This window comes from Orbicella faveolata, unplaced genomic scaffold (genome assembly GCF_042242905.1).
Source record: "Orbicella faveolata isolate gen_17 unplaced genomic scaffold, um_ofav_v1 contig_48, whole genome shotgun sequence".
Classification (NCBI taxonomy): Eukaryota; Metazoa; Cnidaria; class Anthozoa; order Scleractinia; family Merulinidae; genus Orbicella; species Orbicella faveolata.
The window spans coordinates 11,402,547-11,430,529 of NW_028301578.1; the positions used below are offsets into that span (position 1 = coordinate 11,402,547).

General features: G+C 40.4%; 2 protein-coding genes across 2 annotated transcripts; one reads left to right on the forward strand and one right to left on the reverse strand.

The window, feature by feature from the left end:
* Window positions 1-452: 452 nt before the first annotated feature.
* LOC149096539 (uncharacterized) lies at window positions 453-27,936 on the reverse strand. The gene is made up of 14 exons (XM_089280750.1): window positions 27,695-27,936; window positions 24,841-25,596; window positions 21,826-22,176; window positions 20,858-21,244; window positions 19,761-20,159; window positions 17,223-17,627; window positions 14,509-14,913; window positions 9,566-9,964; window positions 7,099-7,479; window positions 5,824-6,009; window positions 5,454-5,639; window positions 4,928-5,113; window positions 3,187-3,369; window positions 453-1,420 (listed from the first exon to the last, which is right to left on the reverse strand). Exons 1-14 carry the CDS (start codon window positions 27,747-27,749, stop codon window positions 1,032-1,034), a joined length of 4,668 nt encoding a protein of 1,555 aa, XP_089136876.1. The 5' UTR covers window positions 27,750-27,936; the 3' UTR covers window positions 453-1,031.
* On the forward strand, window positions 1,746-2,591 carry LOC149096540 (THAP domain-containing protein 1-like). The gene is made up of 3 exons (XM_089280734.1): window positions 1,746-1,926; window positions 2,004-2,223; window positions 2,317-2,591. The coding sequence occupies exons 1-3, from the start codon at window positions 1,774-1,776 to the stop codon at window positions 2,481-2,483; spliced, it is 540 nt and encodes a 179-aa protein (XP_089136860.1). The 5' UTR covers window positions 1,746-1,773; the 3' UTR covers window positions 2,484-2,591.
* Window positions 27,937-27,983: the final 47 nt, after the last annotated feature.

Here is a 27,983-nt window from a genome sequence, read left to right on the forward strand (position 1 = left end):
AGATATCTCTATACGATCTGCTATCGATTGATCCATGCATCTGTAGAATGCACAAGATCAAGCGCGTAGCCTCAGAGGCAACGATTGAAGATCGACTTTTGCGATCTTGCAATCGAGGCGAACAAGATGGCTGATTGACGATGTTGCATCCATTGATTAATGATCCAAGATCGCCAAACAACACGAGATGAATTGTTTTGTGCATTAAGCAACGGGTTGACACCGAAACTTCACAAGTAGAGAGTAATCAAATTTCGAAAGAGATTACCGACTAATCAAAGTGTGAAATGAATAGCACAGTTTCTTTTAATACAACGAGAAAAAATAAAAGATCAATGACAGATACAGGCTAAAACAATGCGGTATTATGGAGTCGAACGAATGTCGAGTCACGGCCGCATTAATAGGTTGATATGAAAATGTGTAAGAAGGTCAAATTTAAAAGCGTGTAATAATTTTTACCCAGGCTCCGTTTAATACTTGCCTTAATTAAGGCCTAAAAATTACCGCACAGATATTCCATTCTCTTCCAATATATTTAATAATTAGGTTACGAGCTCTAGATTTCTATTACGCTTATTATTTTAGTATAAATCTACCAGTCGCTCAAAACTTTATCTAAATCCTCTTCACAGACACCTCAAGACGTAAAAACAAACAAGCGCCGCCATTTTGTTAACAAACGCACACTGCTGAGCTACTCGCTATCAACAACAGAATAGATCATAGAGAAGCCAATCAGAACGGCGTTCGAGATAGAACGCATACAAATATAAAGTATTTACTAGAATGATTTGCTCATGACTGCCGTTTACAGTTGCAGCTGACCGAAGTTATTTCTACACCAATCCGAAGCCAGCCGCAAAGAAACAATAAGTGATCAGATTTGGGGAAGCTCAGGAAAACGTGTAACCGGTAAAAACCTTTGCATGATATTACCGCTGTAACGAATGCTGTCAAACACGATACGTTAAATGCAATCTTTGTTACGATTGAGCCACTACGATCTAGCACTCGAGAAAAATTGCATGTTAATGACTGGTGGAGAAAAGAAAACCTTGGCGCTGATTGGTTAACCAGGCTGCATTAGTGTTATTCAATACAAAACTAAAAGTAGACACAAAAAGTAATTTTAAATTTGCAGGCACTGGAAGATTGCTTCGTATTCCACAAATCTCTAATAATGCATTAGACACATGACTTGATATTACTGATAAACCGCTTCTATGCGGAATACCTCTGCAGGCGAGGTCAGTTCCACTCCAAGTTCCATTTTCTGTACATCCTCTAACCACTGAACCTTTCGCTTCAAATCCTTCCTTACAAGAAAACCTGCACACGGTGTTGTATAACATCTCTGTTGTATTGCATCCTAATAGCTCGCCATTAGACGGTGGTGATAAGGTCGGGCACGTGACAGCTAAATGGGTAGTAAATCATTGGTTTACACAACAGTTTCTGCATAGTTACATCGTGTTGGTGTCATGAAAGAACGTCAGAAAAGAAAGTGAGTGACGTGGCCGTCGTCAAGGTGATTGGGCCTCACGCAACCACGAAAGCGACGGTAACAAAAATGAAAGTGAATTAAATATGAATTAATATATTTTACTTACGAATCTCGCAATAATCTAAATTGATGAAATTTACAGCTATTCGCCTTTATCGCACACCAGCCATCTTGGATTAACGTCATGTACTTTTGACACCAATGCGAGGCCACGCGTGTAAAGTCAACTTTCGGCGATCGAGGAGACAAGGCGATCATCTGCAATCATGCCCAACGGAGATCACTGTTGCGTGCCGCAATGTAAAAATAATCGCGCTAAAAATATTCCAAATCATACCTTTCACCAATTTCCCAGTGATGAAGCCATTCGAAAGCAGTGGGTTGTCAAAATACGGCGAGACGTGGGCAAAAGTGTCCAGGTAAGTTGGTTAGGTTATCGATGTCATCGTCGCGCACATGTATTTACATTAATTATTATGATCTGGTCCATCTACAGATAACAAACAGCACAAGAGTATGTTCTGTACACTTTAAGGAAGCGGATTTTCAGACAACTTTAACAGGGAAGCATGTTCTGGAGAAGCATGCAGTTCCGAGTATTTTTTGCTGGTCAAGATCACCCAGGAAAAGAAAATCTCCGACAAAGCGAGAACCACCGCGTACACGAGTGCGATTGTTTGATGTAAGCGTGCCATCGTCCCCTGTCACTGTGACAGGTAAATATTGTTGTCGGTATCTCTTTAAACATTCCTTGGTTAAAATCGTAAAATAATCAGAAGTATTTTTATGTTTTTCATTTTAATCCATAGCATCAACTTTCGGCCAAGCTTCTGGTGAGGAAAGTTCTATGGAGGTCCAACCGGAACTGTCATCCTCTCCTGTTGTTGTAGACTTCCCCGAGCCAATATACACTGTCACTGTCACAGGTAAATATTGTTGTCGGTATCTCCACCAGATTGCAGTACCAAAACTCTGAAGAAATCAAAGTACTCGCTGACTCAACCATGATGTTTCAACACGCGTGGCCTCGCTTTCATGCAAAAAATGGTGACGTTGCATCCAACATGGCGGACTGTGATTAAGGCGAATTGCCGTGAAAACTAAATCTTCCACTAAACAGAGCGGTTTTCAACTGAGTGTCGTAAAACCAAAATGTAACCAATCACAAAGGATACAGTCCAGGAATCGATCAAAACATAAAAAAAGGGTTGGACTACTTGACTTTTGAGGGAAGGTGGGTGATCTTGTAGAAACAATATGTTGCAAGCATAATTGTACAAAAACATTTACGCAGACGGCCCCGCAAAAAAGAGTCACGCACCTCAAGTGAGTTGAAAAAAGTATGTTATATGGAGATATGAATATCATGCATACACACGTCTCGAGAAAAAAAAATTTCTTAGTGCATGAAAGGGTTTAAAAATATTCGTGCCTGTTCACCTACCCCCACCCCCCGGCTCAAAAGTCAAATGGAACACCCTTAATTACAAATTCATGTATCTGACGCAATTCCTGGGAAAGCGTGTTTTGGTGAGTCACGAGTGGTTTTGGTTTCCACTTCTGATTTAAGCCAATCGTGAAGCTCGATCGTAGTAATGCTAAACCAAGAACTTTTCGACACTCAAGTGAAATCCGCTCTAAGTAAACGAATTCTTTAATACAAACGAAACGGTAAATACCTGTGCAGACGGGGTTGGTTCCACTCCATGTTCCATTTTCTTTACACCTTCTGATCATCGAACCCGACGTCTCAGATCCTTCATTACAAGAAAATCTGCACACGGTGTTGTACAACATCTCTGTTGTATTGCATCTCAATAGCTCTCCATTGGTTGGTATTGATAGCGTCGGACACGTGACAACTAAATGGAAAATACATGTAAATGAATGATTAATTAATTGCATGATTGGCGAGTCACATCGTGTTGCTACCGCCAAACAATGTCAGGAAACAAAGTGCAACACAGCCACTGTCAAGATGATCTGTAGTGACCTTAAAGTCGATTAAAAATGAATAAACATTTTACTTACGGCGAAGCTCGCAAAAATCTAATGTAAAGAGCTAAAGAGTTTATTTACTTTTTTGCTATGCAGGCAGAGGCTCTTTGAGCTTCCTAGAAAGAATTTATTCTAGCAGGATGATCAGACATAAAGCTAGCTCTTGTTCGAAAAGACTGGTGCCCATCAAACACACCCGTGAACAGAAGACAACCTGCCCCCGGAAAAACTCCCATAAAATTGCCCTCTGCTTGTTCTACCCCATACGTCAAGGCCTCAAGTTCAACCACACCTCGTCCTGCCCGTACTCAAAAAGAAATCCACAACGATCGATTACACATTCTCCACGTCCTACACATGGAAATACACATATCTGAATGGTTGTCTCATTGTTGTTTATTCGCTGAGAAATCTTGATTACGCGCATTTTTACATTTTGCATTGCAAAATTGCTTTGGAATTTTAGCTTAAAAGGTCTTCAATTGCAGGCTTTAAACTACTCTCTTGTGGTAGTCTTTACTTAAACAATTACACTATAAGTCCTCGTTTTCAATGAGTAATTGTGCACTCGCCCGCTTCTCTTTGAGCATCGCACTTAGAAAACTTGGGGTAGTAGTCTATTTGTTAGTTATTTCATCCTCCCTTGCACGTATTTTGGCAAGAAAACTCTCCACCACTCCAAAGTCCATTCTGCTGGCATCCTCGTACGCTAGAACCAATGGCTTTATAGTCGTCAATGCACGAGAATTTACAGATAGTGTCGTTTGGACACTCTGATGAATTCCCAGTGCAACCATATCGCACCCTATTAAGGGGTGAAGGCAGTGAAGGGCAAGTGACGACTTAAAAAAACAAGACAATAATTAAAAAGAGCCAATGGGCCTTTTGCAACAAATGGTCACGTGGTAGATAATCCGCAATAGGTCATTTTCGTATTCTCGGTATTGGACTGGAACTAGCTTGCAATGGAGGCTCATGCGGGGGAATATCATTAAAAAGAGATGAATGTCATTTGCATTTGAAAAGACTCGCCGAATTAGCCTCAGTTACAAGGTGGCTCCAGTCCAATACCGAAAATACGAAAATGGTCTATTCTGAATGTTAAAACATGGCTTAGGCGGGATGCAGAATGAGAGTGAAAATTGAAAGTAGCTTGTCATAAAAAATGCTAGCTTTTGTACCATATGACCGAATTTGTAAAAGATCCATTTCTTTGCACTTTGTTAACTGATAGAACAAGCCATGTACTTTCGACTATCGAAGCTATTTAGTCAGAGTCAAAGAAATATAGACTGACTGATGTTCTTAACGATTAAGTAATCCTCAAGAAACAATTAAACCCTAAGGGTGGCACTTATTTTGTGGAGAGAAGATCATAGCAATCAGAATTTGCGCAATTATCGCAGAGTTTTAGGAACATACTTTGACAAGTGAAGTCTTGTCCGCTCCAAGTTCCATTGTGTTGACATCTCCTTGCTTGAGACCCAGACTCTATAAAGCCATCATTACACGAGAACTGACAGACAGTATCATAATATATTGTTGCATTCACTGGACATCCAAGTCTTGTACCATTGGACGGTGCAGACAACGCTGGACACGTGACCACTGCAATGTGAAATGATATAGTAAGCGGTAATTATAATCTTCGTGGAAGGCGCGGTGGTCACTGGATCGAGCTGTCCAGCCTTGAGCCCAGACCGGTGACCCTATGTTGTGTTATTGGGCTAGACACTTAACTCTGACAGCGCCTCTCTCCACCCAGGTGTATGAATGGGTACCGGCGAACTTAATGCTGGGGGTATCCCCGCGATGGACTAGAATACCAGCCAGGGGGAGTAGAATTACTTTTAGTAGCTTCGTACTACGGAAACCAGGATTAGCTCTGGTCCCATTGGCCACCTGGCTCGTTTACAGACTTTATTAAAATCTTCATTGCAGTGCATACTTTGACAAGTGAAATCTTGTCCACTCCAAGTTCCATTGCGTTGACATCTCCTTGCTTGAGACCCAGACCCTATATAGCCATCATTACACGAGAACTGACAGACAGTATCATAATAAATTGTTACATTCCTTGGACAGCGAAGTCTTGTACCATTGGACGGTGTAGGCAACGCTGGACACGTGACCACTGCAATACGATGTAATATTGATAAGAAAAAAATGCAAAGAAAATTATACAATGCTATGTATAACACCAGAGTTGTGTATAAAACGTAAGAAGCTGATGTTAAAAACTAGCAAGGTTTGGACTAGACTCGAAATAAGGCATTCCTCTACTAAGTAGTAATCAAAATCGTCAGTGAAATGCGTACTTTGGCAAGTGAAGTCTTGTCCACTCCAAGTTCCATTGTGTTGACATCTCCTTGCTTGAGACCCACGCCCTATATAGCCATCATTACACGAGAACTGACAGACAGTATCATTGTACATTGTTGCATTCTCTGGGCATCCAAATTTTATTCCATTGGATGGTACAGTCAGCGTTGGACAAGTGTACACTGCAGTGCGAAAAAAGAGCACAAAGATAATTTAAAAGAACAGTTGACCCTGCCGTGAGTAAAAGCAACTGTGCATTTGGTTAAGTGTCTGAAAGAATCCTTCTGTTGGACGAGGCAAGGAATTTATGATTGCTGTAAGAGATCTCAATTTGTGATGTACAGTTTTCTATGATACACTGTTCGTAATAATTCAGTTAAAATTTAGGACTGTTTATTGTTTATAGTTGATATAGTTAGAATGTTAGTCATTAATTGATCATGTAATTTTTTTTTGAAATTTTTTAGATGTTTTTCTCGGCATATTAGCATGACTGTATTGCTAGGGGCCTAATCAGCTTCATCAACTCGAGTTGAAATAAAGTTACTTAATTACTTACTTACTAATTTACTTACTCACTTACTTACTTACTAGCTTACTTACTTACTCACTTACTACTTGTTTTCGTTACCAAAGGCTGCGTATCCATGTCTTGTCACTTAGGATTTGAATAAGGTATTTCCGAGTTTCCTTTTCCCTCTGTATCAAAATGTGGCTATGTGCAAAACCATTCATGCGCAAATGCGTGTGGCCTACAGGTTTTGCACGAGGACTCGTTTTGAAATTGAGGCAAAAGGAACATTGGAAATGGCCCATTAAGAATTTTTGTATCGCCTACGGTGTTCAGAGCAGAAAGCCAATGTTGATATCCATCAAGGTATTTTTCAAAATCGCATTTAAAGAAATTGAGAAATGCCGCCCTATATATACTTTGCTGATGGTTTAGATGAGTGTGGCGTATATTCTTGAAAATTTCTTTATAGATAGGTTAATTTATTCGTCAGTTATAGACGCATAGTTTGAATTTTTCGAAGAGCAGGCCCGCCACATTTATATATAGGCCCCCCTCCACCCCCTCCTCCCTCCCCTCGGGCTCAAGAGTCTAATGGGTTAAGCGGTCAGTTTCGACAGCCATCTTTTCACCAAAAAAATACAATTAATTCAAGCATCAATTTAACCTGTGTCGTAGCAGTAAAAACGTGTTAAATCATAACTGTCAGTTGATGTTTTGGCTGCTGTCTAAAATAGTTTAAAAATCTTGAGAAACTTACCTGCGATTCCGTTACCGCAATACCGATCTGGGCAGTAATACGTCCTTAGTAACTCGTACACGAAATACGCACCACAGTTCTTTATTCTGATACTTTGATACCAGTCACAACAGATGTTTGAGTATGAAAAACAGACACTACGAGTAACCACACCTTCAGCGACTGTCGGGTGAGCACCAGAAAGCCAACCTGGATAGCGAGTACCGCAGTGACGTTCGGGAACACATGTGTCCGCCATCCGATCTCCAGCAGCTCCTTGGAAACGATACCAACCTGGTACCAGGTCATAGCGATCGCATCTATAATTGCTGGCGTTGATCACTATGTGTCCTTGAGCGCGGTCTGCTTCACTCAGGACTGTGTAATTGTTACACCCATCCACTATAAGTAAGGACGCATCAGTTAGCTACAGTAACGACAAAACTGCGTTTCTTAATTGAACAGTAGTGACAAATAACAAAACCGAGTGAGTCAAGATTGATAAATGTTTGGCAAGCAGGAGAGTTTAAAAAATATCCTGACGAATGGTTATGGTGATTAAACATGAACATGAACATCCGAGGTGAGTGGAGATCTATAAATAATTTTAGTCTTTGAAACCGAAGATGAACGTAGGCCTGATGGGCCACCATTTTTGCACACGTACTTTCGCCAATCTCTTAAGCAAACACGCTAAGCTCTAGGGATTTGAATTTCAACCGACTAGTTATTCCAGTGTGTTTTAATTAAGGTACCTTATCAGGCCCCATTTATATGGTCTCGGGTAACTGAGACAACCCTCCCCTTGCGGCAACTTTATCAAGCGTTGATATGTGAAAACGTAGTCCCTGTAGGACGAGTCAAAGTTGACCCTGCATCATTATTCGTAACCCTTCTTGAATAATGAAGTTGGCAAATATCCCTCTTTCTTTGCGTTTCCCTCGGTCATTCGATCACAGTGGGGTTTGTCGAGCTAAATTTCACTTCTCTGATACGAATTTCTATTTTAAATCCTAAATCTAGCATTTCGTGACACTCACCACGCCGAGAATTATCCCGTTTAGGCGAGCAAAAGCATTTCTTTGAAGAAAAGTTGTCCCGCTTGCCAGGGTTACTTAACCCTCTGAGGCGGGACAACTCGCTCTCCCGAGTTGTCTCGCCCCCTGGGACGGTTTTGCGATCCTAATTGAAACGCTTGGTTGAATTTTGCAAAGAAATGAGCTAAAAGCTACCTCAGCCGGGGGGAGGGTTGTCTCGGGTACCCGAGACCATATAAATTGGGTCTAAGAGAGAAAAAAAGAATACCAGTGACACGCTAGGTTTTTTTTTTTTGTTTGTTTGCTGTGCAAACAGGTGTGATGTCGACGTCCCCACGTGGCTGGAATTTAATTATTTGCATTTGGTTACTATAGCAACCTTAAGCAAACCACGACGGCAACGACAACGAGAACGCCACCAAACAAAAGGCAGAGAAAAAAAGTTCTGCATTGCATGTGAACAGTACGTTTTAATAAGCAGAACAGTGGCTATGTACGTCTCCCCCGTCCTCCGCAAAACAGCAACGTGAAAAGTCTACGTTCTGCATATTTTAGAGGACGCGAAATACGGCGGCTAATTTTTTGTATTGTTAATGGCATTGAACTCTGGCATTACATATTTAGTTTGAGCAACTTCTGCTATCGATAGGCGCACTGAACAGATCTAAACAATTGCGAAATTCCAGGGTAAAATATAGATTCACTTTTTAATAGGCGTTGTCCTCCGGGTCGCAGTCGGCGTCATTGCTTAAGCTCCCTAATTTTTGTCTCACTCTGAACGACAATGCTCAGAGACAGAGACACTAGAGAGTACGTAAGTTGTCCGCTGTTGGGTTGAGAGAGTACATTTGGTGCCTTTTAATGACAGAATGACAAGAGAAAAATACCGTGATTCGTAGAAATAATTAAAGCAGATATTTAGAGAGGAAGCCACATCAGCCTTAGCTGGTTTTCCTGTTCGAATTGGAATTTGGAGATGTTCGTTTTTATGGAAAGAAGAAAACCGAAGAACGCAGAGAAAAACCATCGGAGCAAGTCGAAAACAAACAACAAACTCAACCCACATATGGCACCGGGCTGGAATCGAGCCCGGGCCGGCGAGCGCTCTCACCACTGCGCCATTCCTGCTCTCCAATATAAATGTTGGATGTTAATGATAAAGAACTAGAGGATAAGAAGGGTTGTAATATTTTTATTAATACGGTATAAGAATTGCGAACATGGAGGCTTCTGTAAAGGCATATTTTACGTATTACCAGTAAGAATTATGCTCAGATTGATAAGATACAGCCTTATTGTCATTCAGAGGGCTTCAGAGCCACCTAAATTCCAAAAGTTAAGATTTCACTGAACCACTTCTATAGAGTTTTATAAACTTTGTTTGATGATGACGATTGGTTGATGACTGATTGTTGACTGACACCCTCAAAGAAGGAAACAAGGCAACCTACCTGCGCTGCCGTTACCACAATAACGGAAATAACAATAAGGTTGTCTTTGTAACTCATACACGAAGTAAGCTCCACAGTTCCTGATTCTAATATTGTTACTCCAGTAACAGCAGTCGTGTGGCCAATACCAGTAATAATTCGTGCTATAACAGACTCTACGAGTGACCACACCTTCAGCGACTGTCGGGTGTGCGCCATTAAGCCAACCTGGATAGTAAGTACCGCAGTGATTTTCGGGAACACATTTGTCCGCCATCTGATCTCCAGCAGCTCCTTGGAAACGATACCAACCTGGTACCAGGTCATTCCTATCGCATCTATAATTGCTGGCGTTGATCAATAGGTGTCCTTGAGCGCGGTCTGCTTCACTCAGGACTGTATAATTGTTACACTCATCTACTGTAAGCAAGGACACATCAGTTGACTACAGTAAACGACAAAACTGCCTTTCTTAACTGAACAGTAGTGACAAATAACAAAACTGAGTGAGACACAAGCAATTCATGTACGGCACGCAGGAGAGTTAAAAAGATATTCTGATGAAGGGGTGTGGCGATTGCATGCTGGAGGAATAACTTGCGGTGAACTAGCTTTCCATTCAGGTGGAGTGGAAATCTATAAATAATTGTAGTCTGAGAAACCGGAGATAAACGTCGGCCCGATGGGCCACCATGTTTGCACGCAGACCTTCTCGAATCTCTAAACAAATACGCTAAGCTTTAGGGATTTGAATTTAACCAGCTAGTTATTCTAGTGTGTTTTTCGGTGTCGGAGTTTATTAATTTGCATTTGGTCATTATTGTCTCAATACAACGACAATTGAGAGCCTGGAATAGAAACGTTTTTCGCTTTCTTACAAGAAAGCTACGTTTTGCGCCAAATTGTTACGGAAACCGCTGCTGGGGTTGAGAGAGGGAATAAAAAGGGAAAAGTACCTTTTTTCGTAGTAATAATGAAGGCAGATATATGTTAGTTGTTAATGATAAAGAACTAGAGGATAGAAAAGATTCTGATATTTCTACAAATACGCTAAGAATTGCGTAACATAGAAGTTTCTCTAGACACACATGTTACGTAATACCAATACGAGTTTGTGATCAGATTAATAAGATACAGCTTTATTGTCATCCGCAGGCGTTCAGACCCACCTTACACTCGAAAAGTTAAGATGGCACTGAACTACCTCTGGAGAATGTTTTTAAACTTTGTTTGATGATCGATGATGATGATTGCTTGATGATTGATTGTTGACGGACACACTCAAAAAGTAAACAAGGCAACTTACCTTCGCTACTGGCGTTACCACAGTAACGAAGATGGCAATAAGGCGGCTTTTGTAACTCATACACGAAGAAAGCTCCACAGTTCCTGACTCTTATATTGCTACTCAAGTGACAGCAATCGTTTGACCCGTACCAGTGATAATCCCAGTCATCATAACAGACTTTACGAGTGACCACACCTTCAGCGACTGTCGGGTGTGTGTCATTAAGCCAACCTGGATGTTGAGTACCGCAGTAATTCGTGGGAACACATTTGTCCGCCATCTGATCTCCAGCAGCTCCCTGGAAACGATACCAACCTGGTACTAGGTCATCCCTATCGCATCTATAACTGCTGGCGTTGATCACTATTTGTCCTTGAGCGCGGTCTGCTTCACTCAGGACTGTGTAATTTTTACATCCATCTACTGTAAATAAGGACACATCAGTTGACTACAGTAAAGACAATATTGCATTTCTTAACTGAACTGTAGTGACAAATAACTAAAACAAAATGAGTGATGAGTGAAAATGACAAAAGCGATCATCTTGGATTGTTGACATTGCTCAATATCTTTTTTTTTTTTAAACTGTCTGCTTCACTCAGACCTGTGTGGTTTTTACACCCAGTGTACAGAGCCAGCCTTGCATCAAAGTCCCAGACTATGCCCAGAGCAGGGATTGACGCTCTTGGAATTAAGTGACACACCATGAATTTGAACATAATGCGTTACAATGCTTTAAAATAATTCGAATTTGCCCTCCCTCCCAAATAAGGAAGGTATCTATAAATGTCTCGTCCGTATAGGATCGAGCCTCTCTAGAAAACGATCCACTCTTGGCTTGAATCCTAACTTGATCGAAAGAAATCTCGCAGGCATTGAACTCCAGTAAAATTAAATTTCTTTCGTTGAGCATGTCAAATAAATTTCTTGAAAAGAGTATAAAATATTAGATTGATATTTCACTTTTCTCATTAGCATGTTTCCCCAAAGTGAAAATGATGCGCATTATTTTGCATGAAGCAAATTTTCTAAGTTTACTGCACGTAGAAAAAAAATTGTACCCTTTTTAACTCAGACTTCTTGTTTAGCCACTAAATTCTCACTTTTCTACAAAGAAGAGAATAATACGCGTGCATCAGGGTCACGTGAATGGTAACCGACGTCACAAAAATGAATCTCAGAATTTATTATGAGGCAAAGCTTCATCCTACTATCACTAGAATTTTTTTTTTTGATTATTTATTTATTCTCCACAATCAATGTTTACAATGAGGTGTTTTAATTGAGTAACTATGTAATAAGTATTGAATGAAATGATTGCTTCGCGCTGGTTTCGCTCGCAGTTTTTCTTTCGCGTGTGTTGAGAAATAGAGAGGTTCTGTACGCTTTACATTTTCTGAGCTTCGGCTATATTGTGATGAGACGTGCTTCGTACCGTACCGTGTGTACTCTCGTGAGTAGTGTGCACTGGAATTCATGTTTATTGGCTATTAGTTGGCGTGTTGATCAATACCATCAGGCATAATTTTTTTCAAACGACCGGTAGAGGCAAGCGTGGTTGGTTAGGTTAGTGGAACTGCGAATAAAATTGTGATTCATCGAATAGCCAAATGAAAATTTCTCTTTTTCCGGTGAAAACTAGTCGACAGTATTAGGTAACCGGCTAAACTTAAGGTACTTGTAAGCATTCGTCGATTTAAGAAATAGAAAACATACACCGTGCTTCTATCGAGTTATAAAAACACGAGTGGAGGTTTCGGAGAAAAAGTGGAGAACGAGGAATGTTGTGGGAACACGAGCCGCAGTGTTTCCACAGCTTTTTCGAGTTCTCCCCAACTTTCACGAGTGTTTCTATAACTCGATAGAAACAAGGAGAACATGTAGGAGCGTACTTTGTATTGCCAATATTTAGTATAAAATAAGTTCCAACTGTGTATCTCAGTTGTAGTTTGATCCTGACGAAATCTTAACAGCAGACAAAGCCGGTCGATTAATAAACTCAGTTTCAGAAAATCATTAGTTGTTGCTGCGTGCCGCCCACAAGTATCCTTATTTTAAAAAAAGATCTATAAATAATTGTAGTCTAATAAACCGGAGATAAACGTCGGCCTGATGGGTCACCATGTTTGCACGCAGACTTTCCCGAACCTCTGAAGCAAACACGCTAAGCTCTAGGGATTTGAATTTAACCCAGCTAGTTCTTCTAGTGTGTTTTTGGGTGTCGGAGTTTATTAATTTGCATTTGGTAATTATTGTCTCAATGCAACGACAGTTGAGAGCGTGGAACAGAAACGCTTTTCGCTTTCTTATAAGAAAGCTACGTTTTGCGCCAAATTGTTACGGAAACCGCTGCTGGGGTTGAGAGAGTGAATAAAAAGGAAAAATTACCTTTTTTCGTAGTAATAATGAGGGCAGATATATGTTGGCTGTTAATGATAAAGAACTAGAGGATAGGAATGATTCTGATATTTCTACAAATACGCTAAGAATTGCGTAACATGGAAGTTTCTCTAGATACACATGTTACGTAATACCAATACGAGTTGTGATCAGATTAATAAGATATATATGTTATTTGCCGGCTGGGAGGTCCGTATGGTGAAAACCTGTGACCGAGGTCTTGAAAATGGTACCCGAGGCCGCAGGTCGAGGGCAGCATTTTCAAGCCCGAGGTCACAGTTTTTTACCATACGGACCGACCGTAAGCCGGCGAATAACATGTTTATCTTTTTTTTCCTGCAGTAAATTGGTTTTACAGATTACAAATGGGTTTGTTTACGCAACTCTTGTCATTGAATCGGCTTGCGCGCCGTCTGGTAACGATTTGTAAGAAATCTCGGCAACGAGCGAGTAACACAGATAGTAGACAAAGAAAGATGTATTAAAAAACAAATTTTTTTCGAACTACGTTGTGTTAGTTGCGTTTATTTCACCAGTTAAGTTCTCCAAAACTGTTTTTGCGGTGTGAAATTTCGTGCGAAGTTTGAATTTTTACTACAAAAACAATTTCTGTCAGTCGTTCCTTTTAAAATCACTTCGTCACTTTTCTGCCGTAAATTGAATAGCAGAATGCGAGGAAATTCTTTACGTGTATTACACAGAAATTCTTCTAAATACAGCAACGATCGGAGAGGTAAACTAGACTGAAATTGACTCAAATTTTACGGCGAGAGATTACGCGCCATTACAGCGCCAAGCTACAAACAATTAAGTAAACTCTCACAACTTCAAAATATTCAATTGAATTTACTTACAGTGACTTTCCTTGCCATGTTAAGGTGAACAGAGATAAACTTGCCTTGACTAATCGTCGATGGATGTGTAAAAAAGGCAAAAGATTGACGATTACCGCTAACTTTTAGGAGCGAAATTTAGGCAGCAGGAAAAAAATCCGGCACGTGGGCCGTATCGTAAGAAGCTGGACCGCTCACGTGCGTATGATTAGCCAATCATTTCGAGGATTTAGGATTCCGGCGCGCTCAGATGCTTGAGAAAAAAATAAACAGCTTTATCGTCATCCGCAGGCGTTCACAGCCACCTTACACTCGAAAAGTTAAGATGGCACTGAACTACCTCTGGAGAATGTTTTTAAACTTTGTTTGATGATTGATCATGATGATTGCTTGATGATTGATTGTTGACGGACACATTCAAAAAAGCAAACAGGCCAACTTACCTGGAACACTGCCGTTACCACAGTAACGAAGATGGCAATAAGGCGGCTTTTGTAACTCATACACGAAGAAAGCTCCACAGTTCCTGACTCTTATATTGTTACTCAAGTAACAGCAGTTGTTTGACCCGTACCAGTAATAATCCCAGTCATCATAACAGACTTTACGAGTGACCACACCTTCAGCGACTGTCGGGTGTGTGTCATTAAGCCATCCTGGATGTTGAGTACCGCAGTAATTCGTGGGAACACATTTGTCCGCCATCTGATCTCCAGCAGCTCCCTGGAAACGATACCAACCTGGTACTAGGTCATCCCTATCGCATCTATAACTGCTGGTGTTGATCACTATTTGTCCTTGAGCGCGGTCTGCTTCACTCAGGACTGTGTAATTTTTACATCCATCTACTGTAAATAAGGACACATCAGTTGACTACAGTAAACGACAAAACTTCATTTCTTAACTGAACTGTGGTGACAAATAACTAAAACAAAATGAGTCATGAGTGAAAATGACAAAAGCGATGATCTTGGATAGTTGACATTGTTCAATACCTTTTTTTTTTTAACACTGTCTGCTTCACTCAGACCTGTGTGGTTTTTACAACCAGTTTACAGAGCTAGCCTTGCATCAAAGTCCCGGACTATGCCGGGAGCAGGGATTGACGCTCTTGGCATTAAGCGACACACCATGAATTTGAATGTAATGCGATACAATGCTTTAAAATAATTTGCCCTCCCTCCCAAATAAGTAACTGTACTTATAAATGTCTCGCCCGTATAGGATCGAGCCTCTCTACAAAACGATCCACTCGTGGCTTGAATCCTGACTTGATCGAAAGAAATCTCGTAGGCATTGAACTCCAGTAAAATTAAATTTCTTTCGTTGAGCATGTCAAATAAATTTCTTGAAAAGAGTATAAAATATTAGATTGATATTTCACTTTTCTCATTAGCATGTTTCCCCAAAGTGAAAATGATGCGCATTATTTTGCATGAAGCAAATTTTCTAAGTTTACTGTACGTAAGAGAAAATTGTATCCTTTTTAACTTAGACTTCTTGTTTAGCCACTAAATTCTCACTTCTCTACAAAGAAGAATAATAATACGCGTGCATCACGGTCACGTGAAGAGTAACCGACGTCACAAAAATGAATCTCAGAATTTATTATGAGGCAAAGCTTCATCCTACTATCACTAGAATTTTTTTTGATTATTTATTTATTTTCCACAATCAATGTTTACAATGAGGTGTTTTCATTGAGTAACTATGTAATAAGTAATGAATGAAATAAATGCCTCGCGCTGGCTTCGCTCACAGTTTTTCTTTCGCGTGTGCTGAGAAATAGAGAGGTTCTGTTCGCTTTACATTTTCGGAGCTTCGGCTATATTGTGATGAGACGTGCTTCGTACCGTACCGTGCGTACTCTCGCGAGTAGTGTGTACTGGAATTAATGTTTATTGGCTATTAGTTGGCGTGTTGATCAATACCATCAGTCATAATTTTTTTCAAGCGACCGGTAGAGGCAAGCGTGGTTGGTTAGGTTAGTGAAACTGCGAATAAAATTGTCCGTTCGTCGAATAGCCAACTCAATTTTTTTTTTTTTCCGGTGAAAACTAGTCGACAGTATTAGGTAACCGGCTAAACTTAAGGTAGTTGCAAACATTCATCCATTTAAGAATTAGAAAACATGTACCGTGTTTCTATCGAGTTATAGAAACACGAGTGGAAGTTTGTGGGAAAAAGTGCAGAACGAGAAATGTTGAGGGAACAGGAGCCGCAGTGTTTCCACGGCTTTTCCGAGTTCTCCCAAACTTTTACGACTGTTTCTATAACTCGATAGAAACACGGAGAACACGTAGGAGCGTACTTTGTACTAGCAATATTTAGTATAAAATAAGTTTCATATTTGTATCTCAGTTGTATTTTGATCCTCACGAAATCTCAACAGCAGACGAAACCGGTCGATTAATAAACTCAGTTTTACAAACTCATTAGTTGTTGCTGCGTGCTGCCCAGAAGTATTCATATTTTAAAAAAAGATCTATAAATAATTGTAGTCTCATAAACCGGAATATGAACGTCGGCCTGTTGGGTCACCATGTTTGCAGGCAGACTTTCCCGAATCTCTAAAGCAAACACGCTAAGCTCTAGGGATTTGAATTTAACCTAGCTAGTTATTGTAGTGTGTTTTTCAGTGTCGGAGTTTATTAATTTGCATTTGGTCATTATTTTCTCAATGCAACGACAGTTGAGAGCGTGGAACAAAAACGCTCTTCGCTTTCTTTCAAGAAAGCTAAGTTTTGCGCCAAATTGTTACGGAAACCGCTGCTGGGGTTGAGAGAGTGAATAAAATGGGAAAAATACCTTTTTTCGTAGTAACAATGAAGGCAGATATATGTTGGTTGTTAATGATAAAGAACTAGATGATAGAAATGATTCTGATGTTTCTACAAATACGGTAAGAATTGCGTAACATGGAAGTTTCTCTAGACACACATGTTACGTAGTACCAATACGAGTTGTGATCAGATTAATAAGATACAGCTTTATTGTCATCCGCAGGCGTTCACAGCCACCTTACAGTCGAAAAATTAAGGTGGCACTGAACTACCTCTGGAGAATGTTTTTAAAGCTTGTTTGATGATTGATGATGATGATTGCTTGATGATTGATTGTTGACGGACACACTCAAAAATTAAACAAGGCAACTTACCTGCGCTACTGGCGTTACCACAGTAACGAAGATCGCAATAAGGCGGCTTTTGTAACTCATACACGAAGAAAGCTCCACAGTTCCTGACTCTTATATTGTTACTCCAGTAACAGCAGTCGTTTGACCCGTACCAGTGATAATCCCAGTAATCATAACAGACTTTACGAGTGACCACACCTTCAGCGACTGTCGGGTGTGTGTCATTAAGCCAACCTGGATGTTGAGTACCGCAGTAATTCGTGGGAACACATTTGTCCGCCATCTGATCTCCAGCAGCTCCCTGGAAACGATACCAACCTGGTACCAGGTCATCCCTATCGCATCTATAACTGCTGGTGTTGATCACTATTTGTCCTTGAGCGCGGTCTGCTTCACTCAGGATTGTGTAATTTTTACATCCATCTACTGTAAATAAGGACACATCAGTTGACTACAGTAAACGACCAAACTGCATTTCTTAACTGAACTGTAGTGACAAATAACTAAAACAAAATGAGTCATGAGTGAAAATGACAAAAGCGATGATCTTGGATTGTTGACATTGTTTAGTACCTTTTTTTAACACTGTCTGCTTCACTCAGAACTGTGTGGTTTTTACAACCAGTTTACAGAGCCAGCCTTGCATCAAAGTCCCGGATTATGCCCAGAGCAGGGATTGATGCTCTTGGAATTAAGTGACACACCATGAATTTGAACGTAATGCGTTATAATGCTTTAAAATAATTTGAATTTGCCCTCCCTTCCAAATAAGTAAGTGTACTTATAAATGTCTCGCCCGTATAGGATCGAGCCTCTCTACAAAACGATCCACTCTTGGCTTGAATCCTAACTTGATCGAAAGAAATCTCGCAGGCATTGAACTCCAGTAAAATTAAATTTCGTTCATTCAGCATGTCCAATAAATTTCTTGAAAAGAGTATAAAATATTAGATTGATATTTCACTTTTCTCATTTCCTTTTTAACTCAGACTTCTTGTTTAGCCACTAAATTCTCACTTCTCTACAAAGAAGAATAATAATACGCGTGCATCACGGTCACGTGAACGGGAACCGACGTCAAAAAAAAATGAATCTGAAAATTTATTATGAGGCAAAGCCTCATCCTAGTATCACTAGAATTTGTTTTTGATTATTTATTTATTTTCCACAATCAATGTTTACAATGAGGTGTTTTCATTGAGTAACTATGTAATAAGTATTGAATGAAGTGATTGCCTCGCGCTGGCTTCGCTCGCAGTTTTTGTTTAGCGTGTGTCGAGAAATAGAGGGGTTCTGTACGCTTTACATTTTCTGAGCTTCGGCCATATTGTGATGAGACGTGCTTTGTACCGTACCGTGCGTACTCTCGCGAGTAGTGTGTACTGGAATTAATGTTTATTGGCTATTAGTTGGCGTGGTGATCAGTACCATCAGTCATAATTTTTTTCAAACGACCGGTAGAGGCAAGCGTGGTTGGTTAGGTTAGTGGAACTGCCAGTAAAATTGTCCTTTCATCGAATAGCCAAATGAAAATTTCTCTTTTTCCGGTGAAAACTAGTCGACAGTATTAGGTAACCGGCTAAACTTAAGGTAGTTCTAAATATCCATCGATTTCAGTAAGAAATGTAAAACATGTACTGTGTTTCTATCGAGTAATAGAAACACGAGTGGACGTTTGGGAGAAAAAGTGCAGAACGAGAAGTGTTGTGGGAACATGAGCCGCAGCGTTTCCACAGCTTTTTCGAGTTCTTACAAACTTTCACGACTGTTTCTATAACTCGATAGAAACACGGAGAACATGTAGGAGCGTACTTTGTACTGCCAATATTTAGTATAAAATAAGTTCCATCTTTGTATCTCAGTTGTAGTTTGATCCTGACGAAATCTCAACAGCAGACGAAACTGGTCGATTAATAAACTCAGTTTTACAAAATCATTAGTTGTTGCTGCGTGCAGCCCACAGGTATTCTTATTTTAAAAAAAGATAAGCTCTAGGGCTAAGCTCTAGGGATTTGAATTTAACGCAGCTAGTTATTCTAGTGTGTTTTTCGGCGTCGGAGTTTATTAATTTGCATTTGGTCATTATTTTCTCAATGCAACGACAATTGAGAGCGTGGAACAAAAACGCTCTTCGCTTTCTTTCAAGAAAGCTAAGTTTTGCGCCAAATTGTTACGGAAACCGCTGCTGGGGTTGAGACAGTGAATAAAAAGGGAAAAATACCTTTTTTCGTAGTAATAATGAAGGAAGTTATAATGATAAAGAACTAGAGGATAGAAATGATTCTGATGTTTCTACAAATACGGTAAGAATTGCGTAACATGGATGTTTCTCTAGACACACATGTTACGTAATATCAGTACGAATTGTGATCAGATTAATAAGGTACAGCTTTATTGTCATCCGAAGGTATTCAGAGCCACCTTACACTCGAAAAGTTAAGATGGCACTGAACTACCTCTGGAGAATGTTTTTAAACTTTGTTTGATGATCGATGATGATGATTGCTTCATGATTGATTGTTTACGCACACACTCAAAAAAGCAAACAAGGCAAATTACCTGCGCCACCGGCGTTACCACAGTAACGAAGATCGCAACGAGGCGGCTTTTGTAACTCATACACGAAGAAAGCCCCACAGTTCCTGACTCTTACATTGTTACTCCAGTAACAGCAGTTTGTTGACCCGTACCAGTAATAATCCCAGTAATGATAACAGACTTTACGAGTGACCACACCTTCAGCAACTGTCGGGTGTGTGCCACTGAGCCATCCTGGATACCGAGTCCCGCAGTAATTCGTGGGAACACATTTGTCCGCCATCTGGTTTCCGGCAGCTCCTTGGAAACGATACCAACCTGGTACCAGGTCATCCCTATCGCATCTATAATTGCTGATAACTATTTGTCCTTGAGCGCGGTCTGCTTCACTCAGGACTGTGTAATTGTTACACCCATCCACTGAAAGTAAGGACACATCAGTTGACTACAGTAACGACAATACTGCATTTGTTAACGAGCAGAGTGAGAAATAACTAGAACGAAATGAGTGATGAGTGAAAATGACAAAAGCGGTTATCTTGGATTGCTGACATTGTTCAATACGTTTTCTTCAGCACGGTCAGCTTCACTCAGAACTGTGCAATTTTTACACTCAGTTTACGGAGCCAACCTCGCATCAAAGTCCCGGATTATGCCTGGGGCAGGGATTAACGCTCTTGATTTAAGTGACACACTATGAGGAAGTGTTGCAATATCGAATTTGACAAAGCGCGTTTTAATTAATGCTTTAAAAGAAATTGAAATTGCCGAAATAAATCTGCAAGTTAAGTTATAGTTGTATCGCCGAATGTAAACGATCGAGCATCTTTACAACACGATACACTCTTGGCTTGAATCCTGACTTGATGGAAAGAAGTCTCGCAGGAAATTTTGTTCGGTGAACATATGAAAAAAATTACTTGAAAATACTGTAAAGTATTAATAAGATATTTCATTCCTCTCATGAGCATGTTCCCCCAAAATGAAATCGAATTCGTTGACCATTCGTCGAATAGACAAATCAAAATTTCTCTTTTTTTTTCGGTGGAATCTAGCCGACGGTAGAAAACCACTAAACTCAGTGCAGTTGTAACCATCTACTAATAATTGTTACTTACCATTTACAGATGAGGTTATTGTTGGTTTCACAGTTGATGCAATCGTTGGGTCCACGCCGGTCTCAGTGGTTGATATGGGTGCTGTAGTGACTTGCGGTGTCTTTACTGACTGTGACGCTGAGTGCATTGAAGCAGACGTAAATAATACTGCAATGGAGTATCCCACATTTACTGTTGGTGTTGTTACGTAAGGCAATGACACATCAGTTGTGCGGCTGGCCGATACCACATTGGTTGTGTCACTTGACCATTCCAGAGTGTTTCCCGTGCTGGACGTCTCCGTACTTATTTCGCCGCTGGGCGATCCCACATTTAGTGTTGCAGCGGACGATTTAACAAACGTTGTTGCCGCGGACGATGCCACACTTACTGCAGCGGTGCTGTGACCTACAAAGAATGTGTGATTGAAAGAACAGTGCTTCCGACAATAGAATAACTTAACGGAAATGAGAAGGAGGGAGTCATACTCCGGGTTAAAGCTCAATAATTGTACGAGTCAAACGAACGAGCACAAATGAATATACAGATTATTAATCGTTTCCCCGCGAAAGCATGGAAGCAAGAAAGGACATGGAAGTGCTGACCCAAAATTATAAACGAGGGTCGTTACTTTCGTTACTTTCGAACAAAGTTGATCGATAAATCCGATGAAATGGACAAAATCGATAAGTTTGAAATTACGCCAGTGTGTAAGTATCGAGCTTTATCGATTGATCGATAACAGCGATAACACTTAAAATCAATTTATCGATTGATATCGAGTTATCGAGTGGTTTTCCGATATGGATTCTTATCGATTGACTATCCCGGGTTAGTTAGGTTAGTTGAATTGCGAATAAACTTATCAATTCTTGGAATCGAGAAATGAAAATATCTCTTTTTCGGGTGGAATCTAGCCAACAGTACTACACACTACTGAACTTAGTGCAGTTGTAACCAGTCACTCATAACTATATGTGCATACTTACCATTTATAGAAGAGGTTATTGTTGGTTTCACTGTTGATGCAATCGTTGCTTCCACGCTGGTCTCAGCGGTTGAGATGGGTGCTGTGGTGATTTGCGGTGTGTTTACCCACTGTGATGACTGCAACGCCGCAGACGTAAATTCTGCGATGGACGATTCCACATTTACAGTTCGTGCTGTTACGTAAGACAATGGCACATCTATTGTGCCGCTGGGCGATACCACATTGATTGCACGGGACGATTCCAGAGTGCTTGCTGCACTGGACGACTCCGTACTTATTTCGCCGCTGGGTGATCCCACATTTGGGGTTGCACTGGACGATGCCACACTTACTGCAGCGGTGCTGTGACCTACAAAGAATGTGTGATATTAAAAGAACAGTGCTTTCGGTAGTAGGATATTCTAACGGAAATGAGAAGGAGGGTGTCACACTCCGGGTAAAAGCGCAATAATTGTACTAGTCAAACGAATAAGCATGAATGAAAATACAGAATATTTAAGAAATGGTAAGGGTGCAGCGTGCAACTATCGAGTTATATATGCACGCGGGAGGTTGGTAAGCACGAGAGAAACGTAAGAGTCGCACGAGGCGATAGCCTCGTGCGACTCTAGCTTCTTGAGTCCTTAGCAAACCTCCCAAGTGCATATACAACTCAATAGTTGCACACTGCACGCTTACCATTTCTTTTATGACATTGAGACTTTTGAGATAGTATATATTGAATATCGTCCGGCTGACATGAAGTCAAAAGCGCGATAAACCGCGCGAAAATGTTCATTCACAGATATGACAAAGCGACACATCAAAATATTTTTTGGATCGCGGCGAGTTTATAGTTTGCATTTTCTCGATCTCGGGCAAACAAACAACTTCAAACTGCTCGTTAACCTAAATGTCAAGGTGACAACAAACGAAAATTGCATTCGGTAAAAGCGTTTCTCAAAAGTTAGTGAAGCTTAAATTTGGATCAGTTTTCCGAAGAACTGAAAACCAACTGCACATGGTTGAAGCTTTTGGTTGCTGAGCTCTCTGTCCTTCACGGCCTCTTCGGCAAAAGAAAAGAACAATATGGAACCAGACATTTCTTAAAAGCGAGTGTGGAGAAGAAAACGAACAAACACCCCTGGCTTTGAGCTGTTTCAGATGCTCTTATTCAATAGCAGGTTTGTGGGTTTCGTCTTCCTTTCCATTTCGTTTTAAATTGATGAGTTGCGCCTCTAAGGCTGAACTTGAACACATGAATGGCTTTCTTTCTTTCTTTCTTTCGTTATTTGGTAAAATAAGCTTAAACGAACAGAAGATTGACGCGTGAAGGAAATTGTCAGAAATGTAAGCTTACATTTGTGCACGATCGATGCAGTCGGTCCTTCGAGTGGCTGTTTCTTCAATTTCAAGAGTTCAATTCACGATCGAGCGAGTCGAGCGATCGAGCAAAACTGAAACCAGGGAACTTAAGTTAAATAATTCATCAGAGGCTTCTAATATTTGATAAAACTTCCTTTATTAAGGCTCAGAAAAACGATTATCTTTAAAGTTTTTGGAACAGAAGGATTTCGTATGCAAGACTTATAACAGAAATTTGTTAAAACTCTCATGTACAAGTTTTGTTTTTTTGGTCCGTCTCCTAGTGCCGAGTGCTTTTGTTCAACCAGCTGATTCAACTCCTCCTCGCTAAATTAGCAAATCTCTTGGGTGGGATTTGGTTGGAGGTCCGTCAAAAAACTTGAGCTCGAAATTTCGTAGCTGACAGGAATAATCTTCCTCATATCCGGAAGAAGGATTAAAGCTTTCCATATTTTAGGTGAAAAAAAATAGTAATTATGTTTTAAAAAGTGTTAACATCGATGAAATAAATTGCCGAGGAAAAGTACAAATACTAGTAAACAAACTGACGTGAGCGTGGAACCCACGGGCAAATGGATCGAGCGTATTAGCCAATCAGAACACGCGCTTCGCTAAGGCTATGTTACAATAATCGCTTGCGCGCGAAAGAACGGAAGCTAGAAAGGACATCGAAGTGCTGAACCCAAAATTATAACCGAGGGTCGTGATTTTCGGTACTTTCGAACAAAATCCGATGAAATCGATAAAGTCGATAAGTTTGAAACTACGTCAGCGTGTGAGTATCGAGTTTTATTGATTGATCGGTAAAATCGATAACACTTAAATTAATTTTATCGATTGATATCGATTTATCAAGTGGTTTTCCGATATCGATTTTTATCGATTGACTCTCCCGGGTTAGTTAGGTTAGTCAAATCGCGAATAAGATTATCCATTCTTGGAATCGAGAAATCAAAATTAAGAATTGGTTTATGCTTAGCGTGGGTATATCGAGTTATGGATACACGCAGGAAATTTGGGGAGCACGAAAGAAGCGTAAAAGTTGCTCGAGGCGATAGCCGAGAGCAACTCTAGCTTCTTGAGTGCTCTCCAAGCTTTCCAAGTCCATAACTCGATATACGCACAGCTAAAAGCATGAACCAATTCTTTTATAACATGGCGACAACATATTGGGCGCTAAAAGATGTTTTATTTGTGATTAACTACAAAGCTCTCACAATGCACGGTGAAGAAAAACAAAGGTCATTAGGATCCTAACACGCCACAATCAGTTGAACGAAAACGCTTAACCTGATTTCTAAAATTGTCAATGAAAAATATGCTTCTTCGAATTAATTATAATGAAAATGTAGGCAAGCAAAGTCAAAAATACTCGATGAAAATTTAGACAAACAAAGTCAAAATACTCACATTGCCGAAACTTAAACAAAAGGAACTTGCACTAAATTCGACGGAAATTTTGTAGCTAAATTGAAATTGCACACGTCATTTTATTGAGCACAGCCGTACATACATAAAGATTTTTACCATGATGGCTCAATAGGAATTAGATAGGACCAGCGCGCGCGCTATATTACATTATCTCTTTTTCGGGGTGGAATCTAGCCAACAGTATTACACAACTGAACTTAGTGCAGTTGTAACCAATCACTCATAACTACCTACTTACCATTTACAGAAGAGGTTATTGTTGGTTTCACTGGTGATGCAATCGTTGCTTCCACGCCGGTCTCAGTGGTTGAGATGGGTGCTGTACTGACTTGCGGCGTGTGTACCCACTGTGGCGCGGACTGCAACGCCGCAGACGTAAATTCTGCGGTGGACGATTCCACATTTACTGTTCGTGTTGTTACGAAAGACAATGGCGCGTCTATTGCGCTCCTGGGCGATACCACACTGGTTGTTGTACTGGACGATTCCAGAGTATTTCCTGTGCTGGACGACTCCCTACTTATTTCGCCGCTCGGCGATACCATACTGATTGTTGCACTGGACGATTCCGGAGTGTTTCCCGTGGTGGACGACTCCCTTCTTATTTCGACGCTGGGCGATCCCAGCGTGTGTACCCACTGTGGCGCGGACTGCAACGCCGCAGACGTAAATTCTGCGGTGGACGATCCCACATTTACTGTTCGTGTTGTTACGAAAGACAATGGCACGTCTATTGCGCTCCTGGGCGATACCACACTGGTTGTTGTACTGGACGATTCCGGAGTGTTTCCTGTGCTGGAAGACTCCCTACTTATTTCGCCGCTCGGCGATACCATACTGATTGTTGCACTGGACGATTCCGGAGTGTTTCCCGTGGTAGACGACTCCCTTCTTAATTCGACGCTGGGCGATCCCACATTTAGTGTTGCACCGGAGGATTCCACAAATGTTGTTGCACTGGACGATGCCACACTTACCACAGCGGTGCTCTGACCTACAAAGAGTGTGCGATTGAATAGAAGAATGCTTTTGGTAATAGAATAACCTCACGGAAAAGAGAAGGAGAGAGTAAAAGTGTGATTACTGTGTCATCCCTGATGGGTCAAACAACAAGCAAGTACAGGCGATACTATCCTTGCGACCACTCTCGTAAGAAACCAGCTTTAACTACGACCACCTTTGCGAAACCCCGCTTGAATTGTGACTTACACTTTGTAATGAAAAGCTCTCGTAAGCGACTGCGATCACTTTTGGAAATACCTAACTAGACTTTTCCTTTGTTTTTAAACTGTTGTGACCGACCACCCAGTGTCTTTTACATATAAATCAACAACAGCTAGCTTTATTTGCATAACCATAAATACATGCAGAGTTGCAAAAGCTTTTGCAAACTAAAACTAAAACAGGAAAGATTATCCTGAACATATAACAAGATTATAATATAGCAATCAAGTTACTGACATCGGCTTGAATTGAAAGAAAAACATTACGTAGATTAAAGCAAAATTAAATAAATTTTGCTAACATTTTAATGAAACTGCACACTGCGCTAATGGTTCTTGACCAGGTAATAATTGAACGTAAAGTTAAGTCCTGTCTCTATCAGATAGAAAGACACTCATTAAACAATTTTTTTAACTCATTTTTTTTATGAATCATTAATGAGTTTCTGAAGCTCTTGTAGGCCACCACCCACTGTTGTTTTACCGTGCGGTTGCTTTCGAGGATTCATTCTTGTAAGCGACCAACTCTAGTCACGACCATTTTCTTGAATTTCCGAGGTGGTCGTTTGCGAGAGCTTCGACTGTATTAAAATGCAGAATATTAATCGTTTGCTCGCGAAAGCAAGGAAGCTAGAAAGGGCATGCAAGAGGTAAAACCCAAAGCTATCAACCAGGATCGGTTAAGTTAAGTACTTTACGGTAGCCTGTCAATAGAATGTTCTGTTTTTATCTAAGATATTTTTACCAGCGTTTATTAAATTGCCATTGGGGACTTCACAATGGCCGCTTATAGCGCAGACAACCGTAGGCAACTTAGTGCAGTTGTTGCGTACGTCTTCCAAATGCTTTCCCAAGTTGGAATATGTTCCGAGATGTTGGATGGTGCAACAGGGTGGCAAAGGTATATTGCGTTGATATGTTGAGTGCGTTTGCCATATGGCCTTGAGGGTTTTAGTCTCTTAAATGTATCGTGCTCAGTTATTAACAAATTCAATTAATTATGCAGCCAGATGTCGGGTGCCCATGAACGGCAACTTAATTAAATATAAAGTCATGAATGATCTATCTTCACGACTAAAGCAATTGAGTACAAGAGTTTTTGTCGGGCGTTATTTTGCCGTTGTTTTAGTTGTGTACATTATCGGTCAAGTCATTATATCTTTCTCCGTAGTTTAAGATTTAACAACCTTGATAGATTCATTTGCAATGTAATTAAAGTTGCTTTTTCTTTGTGTTCTTTCGACCGAGACTTAAGGTCATGTTTTCGCTATCGTTGCGGAAACTAAACACGCGCGCACGGTAAACTTACAGGTTTATTATGGGGAAAATATTGAAGAAAAATGATTAAACTTCCGAAATCAGACACTAGTTATGAGAAAGCAAAAGTATCAGGAACAATGTGAAAATGAATCTCAGAATTTATTACTGAAAAGGCCCCATCGAGTATCATTGGACTGAATTGCAGTTTAACCTAAGTTTTGAAACAGATTTGCAGAAAGCTGTGGTAAACTAACTCAGTTTTGCAGTAAATCACACCATATGAATGGAAAGCGTTGAAAAACCAAAACAGATGTTTCTTTAGACACACGTTGAACAGTATGCTGAGAGGTTCACTCACTCTTGCGAAGCATAACGTAGGACAAAGGGTAGTTTAGGCTTGTCATCGTCTAACACATTTGAAATTACAAAATAAGGATGGATGAATTTAAATCAGACCTTCCTCCAAACCTAACTCTGTGTCTGAACTTTACTTCACTTAGTTCAAAAGGAAAGGGATTCAATCTTTAGAACATCTCGAGATTGCATAACACAACACTTCAACCATGCAAAATTAGACGCCTTAAAAGTAAAGCTAAAAGTATGACATACCTTTACTACCTCCCACAAGGCAAAGCGAGAAGCACAATACAATGAAGGTTTTCATTTCTCTCCTTATACTAATGATTTAATAGCGTCTTGGTTAAAACACAACGCTTGTGCTAAAAAAACACCACCGACCGCTCGACTCAGTCAAACTCGTCACCGCTTGATTGACAACTTGTTGTTTGTGCGCGGCAAAGCGTGACCAATATACACCTGGAATCTCTAAAATGCTTTCTTGTTTGCCTTGAAAAACTGAGTTATTTGAACACACCACTGTCTTGTACAAGAAAGTTTC